The 15,924-nt window shown below is 47.1% G+C and overlaps 1 protein-coding gene across 2 annotated transcripts in view; it reads left to right on the plus strand.

Moving 5' to 3' along the window:
* Positions 1 to 13,228, plus strand: part of PDPK1 (3-phosphoinositide dependent protein kinase 1) — an 81,506-nt gene extending 68,278 nt beyond the window's left edge. For both annotated transcript variants that reach the window (XM_084882332.1, XM_084882333.1), the window contains exons 12-14: positions 4,566 to 4,623; positions 5,952 to 6,104; positions 6,981 to 13,228. In XM_084882332.1, coding sequence (XP_084738458.1) covers positions 4,566 to 4,623; positions 5,952 to 6,104; positions 6,981 to 7,097 — 328 coding nt within the window. In that variant the 3' untranslated portion in view covers positions 7,098 to 13,228. The remainder of the gene's footprint in view (positions 1 to 4,565; positions 4,624 to 5,951; positions 6,105 to 6,980) is intronic.
* Positions 13,229 to 15,924: the final 2,696 nt, after the last annotated feature.

Genomic DNA, 15,924 nt, shown 5'->3' on the forward strand with positions numbered 1-15,924 from the left:
ACCTTTCAGTCCGCAGGCAAACGCTCTATCCACTGAGCCAAACCAGTTTCGGCTGACTATTTAATTATGTTTTGTATTTTTTTAAATTGACTTTTTATTTTTTTGTTAATCATCACTTGAGGATATTTTTCCATTGATTTTTAGACAGAGTGGAAAAGGGGGAGAGGCAGGGAGAAACATCGATGGTAAAGCTTCCTGTGCATGCTAACAGTATGCCAAAAGTTAGACATATCTTTCTCTTAGGTCTGCTTTCATCTTTGAGTCTGCAGATGTCCTGCCAACTGCCAGAGAGAAAAAGGTGCCTCGTTGGGATAGAGGTGTTTTCTTCAGGAGAGTAGGAATTGACCCTTTGAAGTAAAAATCAAAAGGGTTCCTTTAAGTAAACTTTTCAAAGTAGGTAACTAGTAGCTTGTTGAAGCTAATTGGTTAACTAACAAATGAGTAGACTGTGGTATTTATGCTAATAAGGGAGCTTCTGACCTTCTCTACCTCCTGAGTCCTGCCTCCTGGACTCAAGGAGTAGACAGAGGCTACCCCAGCCACTGGATCCGGTCAGGACTCCAGAACCAGCTCTGCACCATCTGGAACACGAGTGGCTCTCCTGTGCCCTGTCATTGGAGCGGCAGAGAGAGCTGGCTGTGTGCTGGCAGGCATGTGTGAGGGAGAGAATGTGTATCCATGTGCGTTGGAGCGGCTTGTGCCTGTCCGTAGGGAGTCCTCACTGCGGGGACAAAGATGGAGCTCGCACGTTCTGTTGCTGAACCATCTTGTGGCTTCAGAGTCCCAGTGTGAATAACAGTTGTGAAGGTGGGTGCTCCCGGCCTTTGCTTGTCCTTAGACATTATTTCCAAATTACCTTTTCAGCAGGTCCTCCTAATTCAGGCTGTTTGTTCCGGTGCTGAGTGAGACCACCTTCCACCGTATCCATACGGCACTTGCCTACACACCAGTGCATCTCAGTAGAACATGTGAAAGTGGCGCTTAGTTTCTTTTTTTTAATTAAAAATTTGGGGTCTGTCTTTATTTTTTTATTATTTTTTAATCCCCACCTGAGGGTATTTTTTTCCGTTGATTTTTTTTTTTTTTTTTTTTTTTTGGTCCTTTTTAGAGAGAGAGAGAAAGGGAAGGGAAGAGGAGAGAGAGACAGAAACATCAATGAAGAGAGACACATCAATTGGTTGCCTCCCACATGCCTCCACCAGGGCCAGGATTGAACCTGCAATCCAGGTACATGACCTTGATGGGGAATATGTTCTAACCACTGAGGAAACTGGCCAGGGCAGTCTTTTTGAGAATTTTTGGGGTCACTTAATTCCTCTTTGGGGAATTTCCAGTTTGTATCCTTAGCTGTTGAGGTTTTAAGCCTTTATGTCATTCCCTTTGTAGATGCTCAGTAAAGTACAGATGGTTGTGTTTGCTGAATGTTCTTCAGTGCGTTTGTTTGTTAATTTGGTTATTTTTGTAGTTAAAGGTTCTTTTTGTTCTTATGTAGTCTTGTCTGTTACTCTGTATTAGGTAGCTTGTTTTGTTTCCAGCTTTAAAAAGTAACCGCCCCCCTTGCCCGCCGGTGTGGCTCAGTGGTTGAGCATGGACCTATGTACCAGGAAGTCACGGTTCGGATTCTGGTCTGAGCACATGCCAGGGTTGCAGGCTCGAACCTCAGTAGGGGGCATGCAGAAGGCAGCCTATTAATGATTATCTCTCATCATTGATGTTTCTCTCTCTCTCCCTTCTTCTCTTTCTCTTTGAAATCAATAAAAAGTATTTTTATTAATTAATTTATTAGTAGCCCTTCCCAAGTAGGCTTGAACAATATCCCCTTCTTTTTTCCTTCCAGTTCTTCTTTTGTTTTGTTTTTTGTGGGGTTTTTGTGTGTTTTTTTGTTTTTTAATATATTTTATTGATTTTTGTACAGAGAGGAAGGGAGAGAGATAGAGAGTTAGAAACATCAATGAGAGAGAGTCATTGATCAGCTGCCTCTTGCACACCCCCTACTGGGGATATGCCCGCAACCAAGGTACATGCCCTTGACCGGAATTGAACCCGGGGCCCTTCAGTCCCCAGGCCGACGCTTTGTCCACTGAGCCAAACCAGTCCCGGCTTTTGTGGGGGTTTTTTGTTTGTTTTTTTAAATATATTTTATTGATTTTTCACAGAGAGGAAGAGAGAGAGATAGCTAGAAACATCGATGAGAGAGAATCATCGATCAGCTGCCTCTTGCACACCCCCTACTGGGGATGTGCCCGCAACCAAGGTAGATGCCCTTGACAGGAATCGAACCTGGGACCTTTCAGTCCGCAGGCCGACGCTCTATCCACTGAGCCAAACCGGTCCGGCAGTTCTTCTTTTGTTTGATATAATAATTTAAATTGTCTCTCCTGTTAATCCATGTGAGGCTGCAAAAATGCTGGAAGGTCTTTTCTTCCCTTGCACGTCTGACAGATTTGCCTGATGGCGATCTTATGCCCACTGGCTTAGGATCCCAGCAGCCCAGCTGACTGAGGCTGTGAACTGGCCTAGGCTTACATTGACACCCTCCACCCTGCCCTTGTTTAATTAAAGTCTCCCCTTGTTATAAACTTTTGGTTCTTTATTATACATGAGTTCTTATGGAGCAGGGCCTGTAAGTTAGAGAGCTATTAGGCTCCATTGTTTTTCCATGTAATTCTGTCTTGCAGCAGAGCTGCATTGGATGTCCTTTTCAGAAAGCTCCTTGATTTTTTCTCTTTGCTTCAAGCCTTGTTTTGTTTGTTTTTTAGTGCCTCTGAGAGTGAAGTACTGTTCTTTTCCTTGTAGAGGACACAGCCCTTTTTTATTGTTAATATTCATCTTAGTAGTTTTCAAAATCCACATGATGCTGCATCAGTTTGCTTGGGCCTCATTCCTTGTTGATGGGGTCTCAGCAAGGCAAGCCCAGTGGGCACTGGGGTGTGGGTGTTGGTCTGGTTGGGTCACGCTAGGCCAGGCACACTCAGTGGGAGAACATGGTTCCAGCAGCTTGGCCATTCTGCTTGAAAATGCTCTAGGTCCCAAAAGGAGCCAGAGAAGTATGTGAGCGAGCTGATAATTACGTGCTGAAATTGTCACTGTTTGATAGAACAGTTGTCTGACATGTTTTCAAATATAAAATATTTTGTTTCTACAATAGAACCTTGGTTGATCAGGAATTTTAGTAAAATCAGAACATAAACCAGTAACTGTTAGCTTTAACCAGAAGAGCCTGCAGACATTAAAACAGCCTCTTTTAAACTCTTAGAAATCAAAGAGACCTATATTTTGCTAATTATGTGTATTAAATCAAAACCTGCATTTTCCCTAGCTGGTTTGGCTGAGAGGATAGAGTGCTGGCCTGTGGATCAAAGGGCCCCAGGTTCGATTCTGGTCAAGGGCACATGCCCGGTTTGTAGGCTTGATCTCCAGTAGGGGGTGTGTAGGAGGCAGGGCAGCCGATCAATGATTCTCTCTCATCATTGAGTTTCTGTCTCTCTCCCTCTCCCTTCCTCAGAAATCAATAAAAAAATATATTTTAAAAAACTGTATTTAAAGCTTTCTCTTCCAAATTTCTATCATGTTTGAATAAAAGTACTTTAATACTATGGTAGAAACACCAGATGAAATGTTCTTTTTTTTAAAATTGGTTTTAAGAAAGAAACATGGATTTGTTATTTCACTTATTTATGCATTCATTGCTTGATTCTTGGATTGCTCTGATTAGGGATTGAACCAGCAGCCTTGGGTATAGGGACAGCACTCTACCAACTGAGCCATCAGTTAAGATGAGATATTCTTTTCTTTTTTTTAATGTTTTTTTAATATATATATTATTGATTGATTTTTTACAGAGAGGAAGGGAGAGAGATAGAGAGCTAGAAATGTCGATGAGAGAGAAACATCGACCAGCTGCCTCTTGTACACCCTCTATCGGGGATGTGCCCGCAACCAATGTACATGCCCCCGACCGGAATCGAACCTGGGACCTTTCAGTCCGCAGACTGACACTCTACCACTGAGCCAAACCAGTTTCGGCTAAGATGAGATATTCTTAAACCAAGTCCAACTTGAGTCTTTTAGAGATTTATGATTCTAAGTGGCTCAGTGGATTCTGAACACTGACTTGGGGTCCCAGCTTATGGAGGTGACATATGAACACAGGCTTCATCCTCAGAATGACTCCCAGCAGTCTCTGCCCTTTAGGAGGGGTTTTGTGTCTGGGTCTTGCTTTGTTTAAAGAAACAAAGACTTGTGTGATGGGCTCAACGCTGCAGCCCTGTCTCCCTCTACCTTTCCTTGGTTGTGTGAAGGCTGCCAAGTGAGAGGGGACAGCAGGTGATATTTCTGGCATTTGGTCCAAAGGCAGATTGGAAGTTCTATACAGCAACAGAGCTTGTATGCTCAGTTACATTTGGAGTTTCCTCGTGTTACTCAAGTGAGTTTGGATCTGTGAAGAGAGAGGCTTGGTTAAAGCAAAGTTCACAAATGCCATTGGAGGTTTGTTTTGAAGGGAGGAGTTTGGAGAATTTCTGTCTAACTCATGAGTGTCTCATTCTTGTTTTCTTCTTTTGTAGGCACCAGTTTGTAGAAAATAATTTAATACTAAAAATGGGTCCAGTAGATAAGCGAAAGGTAAGTCAGATTCCCACTGCATCTTTCTGTGTATCCCTCCTGGTTCTTTTGTTATTGTTAATTCTCACCTAAGGATATTTTTCCCGTTGATTTTTTTTTTTTTTTTCCAGAGTGAGTGGAAGGGAGGGAAAGAGAGATAGTGGGAGAGAGAGCCATGTGAAAGAGACACATCAATTGTCTGCCTTCTGCCTGCATCCTGACCAGGGCTAGGGATCGAACCCGTGACCTTCAGTGTGAGGGCCAACTTGCTAACCACAGAGCAATACCAGCCAGGCCTCCTCCCTCCTAGTTCTTAATCAGGATCATGCCTTCCTCTCAGGTTCCTGCGGTAACTTGTCACACATAGCATCTTTCCTTTTGAGAGATCATCTCTAGATTCCCTAGCTAAGGGAGATTTCAGCTATTCGGCTGTTTGTTCTCAGAAGCCAGGGTCCCGGTGTCTCCACAAGGCTGGGTTCACTAGTAAAGGTTCTGTTCCATTGAGGAGGTTCTGCTTGACATCACCACAGTCATCTGATACTTCATTAGAATTGTTTTGTTTGTTTGTTAACTTAAAAAATTTTGTTATTGATTTGAAAGAAAGAGAGAAATGTCAATGATGAGAGAGAATCATTGATTGGCTGCCTCCTGTTTGTTCCCTACTGGAGATTAACCTACAATCCAGGCATGTGCCCTGACCAGGAATCAATCTGTAACCTCCTGGTTCATGGGTCAGTGCTCAACCACTGACCCACACCAACTGGGCCTAGAATTGTTTTTGGAAAATTGTTATTATGTTTTATTATATATTTTATTATGGATTAATTTTATCAAAACATATCAGACTCCATAAATCTGCTGAGCCAAGGCCTCATGAAACCCTTTTCTGACCCACCCTGGGGTGTCCTCGGTGGATGAGAACCTCCATGAAGGTGAATTCTCACAGGCAGAGCTCTGTGCCTCGGATGGAGCAGAAGGCACAAGAAGCAGTGGGCTGACCGCTGATTGTGGGGCTGTCAGAGTTTGCTTAGCCACAGAGACGTGAGCTGGTGGGCGGCCTGTGCTGCTGTTCCTGCACATGGCAGCCAAAGGAGGGGAGTCTAAAATGGGGCGACCATATCCAGATCGCCAAAACCAAGCAGTAAGTGCTTCCACTTTCTCATCCAAAGCCGGTCCACATGGGGGATGAGGTGTGCACGCTCCCTTTTCCCCAGGTGAGTGGACAGGTGGCTGGCAGTGGTTCTTGTACTCTGAGCTACTCTGACAGTCCAGCCTCTGAGGCAGCAGTAAGCACTGTCATCACCCACTTCTGAGCCTTAACCAGCGGGGTCCTTTTTTTTTTTTGTCAGGGTTTATTTGCACGACGACGACAGTTATTACTTACAGAAGGGCCACACTTATATTATGTGGATCCTGTCAACAAAGTCCTGAAAGGTGAAATTCCATGGTCACAAGAACTCCGACCAGAGGCCAAGAACTTTAAAACCTTCTTTGTCCACACGGTAAGGTTGTCCCTGTGGGTTCTCATTCGCAAGGCATTGGAGGCCTTTGTACTTCCATGTGAAGCATGGGGAGGGAGCTGGGGTCACGGCACTTGTCTCCCCTTTTCCACATGTCAGAGCCCCTCTTTCATGGCTCAGTCTGAGTTGGGCTGGGAGATACCTGTGCTTGTTTTTTACTTTGGGGGTGACCTGAGGGATCTGTAAGTCATCACCTGCAATTTTAATATCTGCATGTATGTTCAAGGAAGAAATCCACATGTTCATGTTCATGTGCTTTCAGAGGTACCTGCAATAGGATGGCAGTTTCTTTCTTCCTTCCTTCCTTTCTTTTGTATATATATATATTTTTTTTAATGTATTTTATTGAATTTTTTGTTTTACAGAGAGGAAAAGAGAGGGATAGAGAGTTAGAAACATCAATGAGAGAGAAACATCGATTAGCTGCCTCCTGTACACCCCCCACCGGGGATGTGCCTGCAACCAAGGCACATGCACCTGACCAGAATTGAACCCGGGACCCTTCAGTCCGCAGGCCAACGCTCTATCCACTGAGCCAAACCGGTTTCGGCATCTTTTAGTGTATTTTTATTTATTTCAGAGAGGAAGGGAGAGGGGGAGAAAAACATCAATGATGAGAGAGAATCATCGGTTGGCTGCCTACCTGCACACCCCAGTCAGGGGATTAAGCACACACCCTGGGCATGTGCCCTGGCCAGGAATTGAACCGTGACCTCCTGGTTCATAGGTGGGCGCTCAAATACTAAGCCACACTGGCCACGTGATGGTTTCTTTCTGTGATTTCTCCCCCACAAGTTGAGGTGCTGGTCTTGGGGAGACTCAGTTCTTTGAGAACATTAATAGTTTCTTTCTCTGCAGCCAAACAGGACGTATTACCTGATGGATCCGAGCGGGAATGCTCACAAATGGTGCAAAAAGATCCAGGAGGTGTGGAGGCACCGATACCAGAGCCACCCAGACAACACCGTGCAGTGACAGCCCACCGCCCGCCCTCGCTGCCAGGACACGCGCCCCCCAGCTCACCGCGCTCCGGGACGCTTCCAGACCACCTGCCAGCCGTCTCCAGGGGAATGTAGACAGTGGACCCTTGCAGCTTTTTTATTTAAAAGAAAAGAAGAAAAAAATACCCAACAACACAAAGAACAAACGATAATGAACAGGAATTCAGGGTCGCTTTGCTTGCTCTCTGTGCTCTGTGGAGCCCCCCGGGCTGTCCTGTGCCAGGACCCAGTGCTGTGCACGTCTGCCTGATTCCCACCCGGACCAGCGGGCCAGTGGCTCCAGCTCTCGCCGTGCACCCCGTCACCTGCTGGTCTTGCTGTGACCTAGGGGACGGTGTGTCTGGGCCCTTCTGCCCTCTGGGTGACCATGGAACTCCTCACAGGAGCTGTGTGCGCTCTGCTGGGGCGGCCTCTGAGCTCCATGGGGTGGGGAGGTTCTGGGCCCTTTTCCTCGTGTCCCCAGATCACGGCTCATCCCCTGGGCTGCGGGCTCTTGCTTTCCTCCTGAAGTAGCTCTGGCTGCAGGATTTCTGTCTGCAGGTGCTCCACATGTGACTGCCAGGCAGGCTCCCAGTGGTGAGAAGTGGGACAGGCTGTCGGGTGAAATACAAGCCACTGCCTGCAAGGTTCCGATCCATCATCCCGTGGAGCAGTGTTGCCCTCCAGGGCTGGAGCCCACACACATGCTGAAGGGAGCACGGTCAGCAGTAAGCCCGGTGAGCCCAGCTGCACCAGCAGACGGCTCTGCCAGCCTCCTGAGACCAGGGCAGCCTGGTGGTCTCCACGTGGAGGAGTGAGACCTGATGAGCCTTCCCGAGGGTCTGTTTAAAAGTGCAGGACCAGTTAATTAGGAACCAAGAGACTCCTCACAAATTGAACGGTACTCAGTCATCTGGGTGGTGGGAGGAGTGCACGCTCCCAGCCAGTACCCACACGCACCCTTTTCAATGTTGCGATTGAATATGCTCACAGCCAAAAATTCTTACATCCCAGCAGTGAGAATCTAATGCCTTCTCATGGTGCCAGGTTATCTGGTCACCGTCAAGTGGACTTTGCCTGGAAAAAAAGGGTTAACCCGCCTTGCACTTGAACCCAGCTCCCAGCCTGCTCTCCTTCCATTTCCGGTTCCCTCCTTTCAGTGCTTAGAGGCAGACCTACCCTCCGGTAGCCTCACATGGTCCGGGTCCCGCTCGTCCTTTGATTTTCTCCGCTGCTGCTCCCCAGACGGTGGGTCTTGGCTGTTCCTCTCCCTTCCCGGTGTCCCGGGGGCAGCCCTGTCCAGTGGGGAGAGCCGGCCCTGCAGGCTGCTCAGGGGGTGAACACCTTTTCCTTCAGCCTTCCACCACGGCACGGGCAGAGGCTCCCACAGGAAGGCCCCTCGGGCTCCCTGCCTGTCCCCTCACACACCGCTCGCCTCTGTGGCCGGCGTCCAGGCGGAGAGGAGAGGCTGCTCACATTGTCTGGCGTCAGAGTGGCTGTGCTTCACCCGGGAGGGAGTGGGCGTGGGGACTCACTGCTGGGCAGGAGAGGGCTGAGCAGAGGTTGTAGCCAGGTTTGCTGGTGGTTTCTGTTCGGGCCTGTCCTCTGCTGTGAAATCTGAGGAAACGACAGCTCACATCTGTGTGTGTGTGTGTGTGTGTGTGTGTGTGTGTGTGTGTGTAGGGTTAGGAGCCGGTTTCTGTGCAGCATCTCCCCAGGCGTCTGGTTACAGGGAATGAGCATGGCTGGTATTGGTGTTTAGAAAGAGCACTCAGCTGGGCTACTCACGAGACAAGTCCTCCCTCGCATTCTGCCTTCTGGATGTCGCCACTACCTCCTGGGCTTAACCAACAAGCTCCATCCTAACCTCTGAGACCAGAAAATGAGGGGCTCAGGTTGAGCTCGAAGTTGACAGCTGAAGTGACTGCCCTCGCCCGCCCAGCATAAGCTGAGCCCTTCTCTGTAAGCCAACTTTCTGTTTCACTCAGAGGCCTTTTTTTTTTTTTTTTTTAAAGGCCCATGTGTATTCTTTTACCCTATACTTCTGCCAACTTTAATTTTATCCAACTTGTCCTTACAACCATCATCTTGGCATGCAGGTGCCTTACATTCTGAGTTGTGGACAAGGGTCTCTGTACATACACAGACATACCTAGAAATATGAATGTGGATTTATCCCAAGTGAGAAAGAAAATGCCCTGCTGTTTAATAGATCCAGGAGCCATGTGTCTTACTGAGAGTTGGCAAAGACAAGTGAAACCCAGTACCCCCCAACTGGAGACGGCCCCTTACCATGTGGCCTGTCCTGGCACGGAGGGGAGGGAGGACAGCTAGGTGGTTTTGTGCTCTTCCCTGTGCCTTGCTTGTCTCCAGGGACTTGAGGAGACTGGGTTGGCAGAGGGTGGTTCCCTCCCTTCTCTCTGGACCTGACCAGGGCCATGGGCAGTGGGCAGCTCCCTGTGGAGTGCAAATCCCCCCCCAGTGATTGGCACCAATGACTGCCTGCTTTTCTGAACCTAACAACTTGTGACAGACTTGCTTTGGAAAAATGGCTCTTGTGATCATGCCAAAGCTGGCGAGAACTACACCTACTCCAGCCCTCTTGGGGTATTTGTGGCCCAGACCTGAAGGAATTGCAGGAGATGGCCCCAGGGTACACATACCAGCCCAACCCTGGGCAGTGTGCCAGCTCAGGGGGCACTAGGTGACTCACTGTTTTCTTAAAACATTGTTTCCTAAAACACAAAAAAAAACAGTAAAGACCACTGTGAACATTTTGGTGTATAACCTATCCTCTCCCTGCCCCAAATTCGTTTGCTTTTTTTCATCTAAACTGGGAACATAAAACACATGTTCTTTTTATTATTGATTTTTAGTGTGAGAGGAAGGGAGACTTCAGTGTGAGAAAGAAACATCCATCAGTTGCCTCCTGTACACCCCCCAACTGGGGGGTCAAATCTGAAACCTTTATATGTGCCCTAACCAAGAATTGAACCCTTAACGCTTTGGTTCACAGGATGATGCTCCAACCAACTGAGCCACATCAGCCAGGGCCAATATATACCGCTGTGCATCCAGCTTTTTTCAGTTGATATTTTATCTTAAGCATTTCCCCATATCATGAATAATGATTCAGAAGCATTGTTTTTAATGATTGTAGAGTTTGTTATAAGTCTTATAATTTATCTATTTCCCTGTTATAAAATATTTAGATGGTTTCTAGTTTTTCATTATTTAAATAATGCTGTGATGACTATCTTTCTAAATCTTTGATTTTTTTACTCTGACCCTTCTTACCCCCATCCCCACAAGTAGTATTTTTGAGTAAAAGTTTGTTTCAAAGGTGGTATTAATTTATTTCTCTGATCTGATGATTAGATGCTCAGAGTTCTAAAACAGGACCTCCTTAGTTGTTTCCTTCAGATTTTGAAGAAATGAATGAATTCCTGGTAAACTGTATTGAAACTCTTATTCAAACAGTGTTGGAATAAGACTGCTCTTTTTCTTTTTTAATGTTAAAAATGATGTCATTACTGCAGTATTTTTGTGACAGATTTTTCCAAAAGTCAGTTTCCTCCTTTTCATTGAAAAAATCTGGTGTGCTTGCATGTTAGTTACTTTCCCACCCCTGCTGCTATGGCTTTCAAGTGCTTGGTGACATTTTCAGAATCTTGTGCTTTGTGTCTACAATGGTACTGAATTTGTATCTGCACAGTCAGGAGATAGAAAGTGCTGAACTGATCTTGCCACATGCTTATTGGGTGACTTGTAATTTGAGTTTATAGACTCAAAGTATGCTGGGCCATTTGTTTTTTGTTTTTTTAATTCTTAACTATCATAAATCAGTGACACTAAATGCCCTGTATGAAATCAAGGATTGCATTAGATGACTTAGGAACTCCTGCTGTCTCAGTGGACCCAGCCCCGCTTGCTGTTTTGACAGACCAGGTTGTGGATTAAGCCCTGGCCTGAAGTCTACTATATCCTCTCCTATTTTAGAACCGATTATTTGTGAAAATCCTGTCTGAGTAGTTTTAACTTGAACAGCCCCTATCAGTTTTTCAAGCTTATCAAATCGTGCATCTGACATAAGGAGATGAGACTCTATTTACGAGTCGAGTTTGAATATCCTTTAAAGATTCAGACAGCTGATCAGCACTGTAAGTGTTGCGATGGCATCTTGAGTTGACTGAATTGACACAGGCTTCAAAATCCGCCGGACTTGCTCGATGCTTTCCATCTCATAATTTGAGGTAATGGATGTTGACGGACTTGTCGCCTGTGTTTGTGAGCAACTGCCGTCCTCTGGGCAAGCTTTGGCGCCTGATGTGCTGGGCCGTTTGGAAGCAGTGAAAAAGCAAAAGCTGTACTTGGAAGGGAAAAAGTCACAGACACAGTTGTGTTTTACAGAAGTGTGTGCCCATCTCCTCCCCCATTCTTCAGATCCTGGGACTTGTCAGAGGGTCTTGGTTCAGAATAGCACACGGCCAGGCTTTTTCATGGCAGAAAGTGGTCATCCTGGCTGATAAGGACTTCCCTCTCCTCACCCACCGTATTGCAGGTTGTCTAGTTGTCTTCATGTTCAGACCATCCACATTCGGTTTCATTCTTAATTTCTCCGCTTTACTTTGGGGTCTATTGATTCTGAAGGGAAACATGCATGAGAATTTTTCTAGGTACCATGCTCAGTGGCACATCGCTCCGCCAAAGACTGTGGCTGAATTGCCCAGAATTAGGTCTCCTGCCCTCCTCTGAATCTCAAACCCCCCTCCCTTGGCCAGTCCTTAGACTGAGGATGCAGTCGCCAGGAGCATTTGGAGACGGTATTGTTCTTGGAGCTGTTGCCATACATGCTTTTCCATATTCTTTTTTTTTTTAATTTTATTTTATTTTATTGATTTTTTTACAGAGAGGAGGAGAGAGGGATAGAGAGCTAGAAACGTCCATGAGAGAGACTGCCTCTTGCATGCCCCCTACCGGGAATGTGCCCGCAACCAATGTACATGCCCTTGACCGGAATCGAACCTGGGACCTTTCAGTCCGCAGACTGACGCTCTATCCACTGAGCCAAACCGGTTTCGGCTGCTTTTCCATATTCTTTCTTTCCACATCCAAACCTAACCTGGACGGACGGTGACTCAAGTGGGTGTGGCCCTGGCCTCTTGGGCAGCCTCCGGGCAATGCTTTAACCAGGGCAGGAGTCACTGCCAGAGCCTCTGGGGGGCACGGCTGCTGGCAGGGCTGTGAGCAGGCGGCCTGTGGAGAACTGGTCTGGGGAGGAAGCTGTTCCAGCAAAGAGCAGTTCTCTCTGGTTCAGACAGCTGTGGTGTGCCACTGAGCAAGCCTTCGTGTACCTGCATTTCCCCCGTAAGTCATTCTTCAATACGAGGGAACAACAGACATTATGTACAGAGACCTTTTTACAAAAGGCAATCCTTTTTTACCTGTGTGATCCACCCTAGTCTAATCTGTCTAGCTGAATGACCATGAGTCGGGTTCATTTTGCGGGTGAAAAGCCTCTATCACCATCATAGGTTTGATTGGACGTCGGCAAAATTTAATTCCCACAGTATTTAGAGCTGCTGTACCTGTTCCTTGATACAAAATCAGACGAGGCAATAGTCTGTTAGTTGTCTTTCAGGGTTGGTGGCAGTCACTTAGAACGTGTGATATTCTCTACCTGGTCTGTAGCTGTAACTGTGATGTACAGGCAAAGCAAAAATTAAAAAAGAAAAAAAAAAAGAGAAACAAATAATGCAATGATATTAGGATATACACTTTTGTATTTTTATTCTTATATAAGATTATTTGCTGGCTATTGTTGGCCTCTAATTCAGTCTGTGTTATTTAAAATCTAATATATGAATTATTTGGATTGAATTCATGTTGGGGGCCAGGTTGTTATATGTATTGATGTACAGCCTTGAATGTGAATAATTATTGTAAACTATATTTTACAACTTTTTCTCTGGCTTTATTATATAAATTTTCTATTTGGTCAATGATTTAATCATATAATTTAATGAATCTTTTTCCCCCAAATATTTGTGCTTAGATGTAGTTGCTGGATGATGAGTTTTACACACATGCGAGGTAGTCTTGTAATAAAAAAGCATGAAGAGTGTAGACATTGCTGCATAGCTTCTCCTTTGGCTGGGGATCGGGGTGGGCGAGGCCTGGATTTGGGCCAGAGCAGTTGTCGGTGCACAGCACACGCTGGACTGAGGTCATGAGCTTGTCCTGAGCCCCAAGCCAATGGATCACAGGCTGCACGCACATGGCTGGGGTGGGCGTGGGGAGAGGCACAGCCTACCACGTCTCCGGATTTCCACCTCTCGGTGAGGCGGGGCCGGCACGGAATGTGCTGGGCAGCTCGGGGGACTTCAGGAAAGGCCAGTGCTTCTGGTGCAGGGCAGCAGGGCTTGCTGGAATCATGGCAGAGAACCTTAGCGAGCTGCTTCCCCCGCTGCATCCCAGGATTGGGCGCCTGGCCCAGCATGTCTAACTCAACCTGCTCAGCATTTACTTCCTCAGCATCTGGCACATGCTGTCCCGGGATCCAAATCTACCTGTACCTTCTGTGCCAGCCAACTCAACCTGGACTCCGACAAGGTGAGCGTGGCCCGAACTCCCCTGGTCCCCAGCTCCACCCAAGCCCCCAAACTCCCTGCCCTGGGCCTGGGAAAGAGGTTGGCACCCTGGCACCTGCCGCTCCACCCCACATCTCATTCTTTGGCCCCGGTGTGTCAGCACCGCCTTGTCCCGTCCCGGTGTACTCACTGGGTTTGGAACCAGAGAGCCCTGGCGTCCTTCGCTTTTCCCGTTCCAGGCGTTTGACTTAATGTGGGCCAGGGGGGCCGACACGGCCGTCTTCCTTTCCCCGGGACTTGCGTTTGGAGAATTGGTGCTTTGTTTTCAGCCACAACACGCACCCCATTGAGCATTCTGGGAAGGTGGTGTCCACAGAGGGATGTTTCAGAGGGAATGTGGTTCACAGTAAGGGGTGGATGAGGGGCGTCATGGAAGGGCCAGGTGGGAAGTCTTTTTCAGACTGCTTCCTCACTATGCTAGTTTTCCCACTGCCCTAGCAAAAGGATAGGAATCTCTAGGCTGGTTTGCAGCTTGTCTTCGTATAATATAATGCTCACACTGTTGTTCCAGACAGTAATAGAAAGTAAATTACTTTGTTCATTACTCTTATAAGACTGTGTGGCTAAGGCAGAGTATATCTTGGGAGGTATACAAGCTGTATTGGATTGAAACTCAGAAAAGGCTGTTGGAATAGAGTTGTTACCTATGTTTGTCCCAGGGAATTCACAACCCTTCTCTTTTCTGGGTCGTTCAGTTGGGCCTATGCAATAGCACAGGGGTCCTCAAACTTTTTAAAGTGTGGGCCAGATCACGGTCCCTCAGAGAGCTGGAGGGCCGGACTATATGAACTACTAATTCCTACTGTAACACCTCGGCTGCGCTCACTGCCCAAAAAACCTGGCGGGCCGGATCAGACTCCTCTACGGGCCGCATGTGGCCCGCGGGCCGTAGTTTGAAGACCCCTGCTTGAATAGCACGTGGCTTCATTCCCTGCCAGCCCAGCACTTGCCAGGCATAAGGCTTCCCAAAAACTTCACATCCTTCCAGTCTGAGAGGCATGCCAGAGACTGTCCTCAGGGTGGCATGACCTGTGATCAGGAAATGAGAATTCTTGAGTTACTGCAGAAACACCACCCCTGGATAGAAATCAGAGTTTGGGATGCCAGCCCTCTGGCTCCCCACCTTCCACCCCACCCCCACTCCTCAGATCCCTCCTTTGCTCATTAGAGCACGTTCTCTGAGAGAACTGACCTCCCAGAAAATGACAGTCCTCTCCAGGATAGAAATAGGCTTTGTGAGCTATGATTTTCCTTTTATAGTGCGGGTGTGTTTTACTGTTTTGTTTTTCTTTTTAAACAGTGGGTCCTAGCGGTCATTCACCGGCATTTCTACTCCTGCGTTCCTGTTTCATGTATTGAGTCAGATTGTAAATTGCTCCTGTCTTTCGGGTTGTTTTGAGGCAATGGCTGGCTGTTCAACATTGAAACAATTGGTTCTGAGCCAGTTAACTGTAGCTTGCACACAGGTAAGTCCATTCATCCCTTTGACTACTTTAAAAATTCATGCTTAAGAGGAGAAAACATGGGCTTGCTTTCTGTCATACTTGATGTGCGATTCATTTTGGTTAAGTCTTTGTATTCCAAGATAGCTGGCCCATAGGTACTGTTGAACAGGTTAGACCTTGTATAGAGCTGAATCAGCCCCCGTTTCAATGTGGAGCTACTTTCGGAGTACAAGGGCAACAGGAACTACGACTGCTTGTTGATGGTAAAGCACTCAGATGAAGGAAGATTGAGGGGATTTGGTCTGCAGCTGAGCCCGTCCGGGAGAAAACTGTGGGCGCCTATTTGCCCTGGTCTCTGACAGGGCCAGTCCTGGCTTTGCGCTTGCAGGTTCTGTGGCAGCAGGTGGGTGTTTGAGGGGTGGGGCCATCGTGCTGCTTCTGATGACTTGCTCTTTCAGTTCTTTGCTTGGGCTCCCTCCAGGCGTGCTTGGTGTTGGCAAGAGTCAGGATTGGGAAGATAGTGAAAGGAACTTTATAGGCAGGGCTCAGTGATGGGGCTGTGGGTGGAAATATGATATTTTAAGCCACTTGGTAAGAGAAGGGGATTATTCCGAGTGGAAATGGTAGATTTTGTCTCATATAACCAGATCAGAGGTGAAGGGCTTAACTGGCCGAATTCTTACGAGTGGCTCCTGTCCTGATGAGAGCTGTGCGCCAGCCTGAGGCC

This window comes from Pipistrellus hanaki (genome assembly GCF_964339955.1).
Source record: "Pipistrellus hanaki genome assembly, chromosome: 4".
Classification (NCBI taxonomy): Eukaryota; Metazoa; Chordata; class Mammalia; order Chiroptera; family Vespertilionidae; genus Pipistrellus; species Pipistrellus hanaki.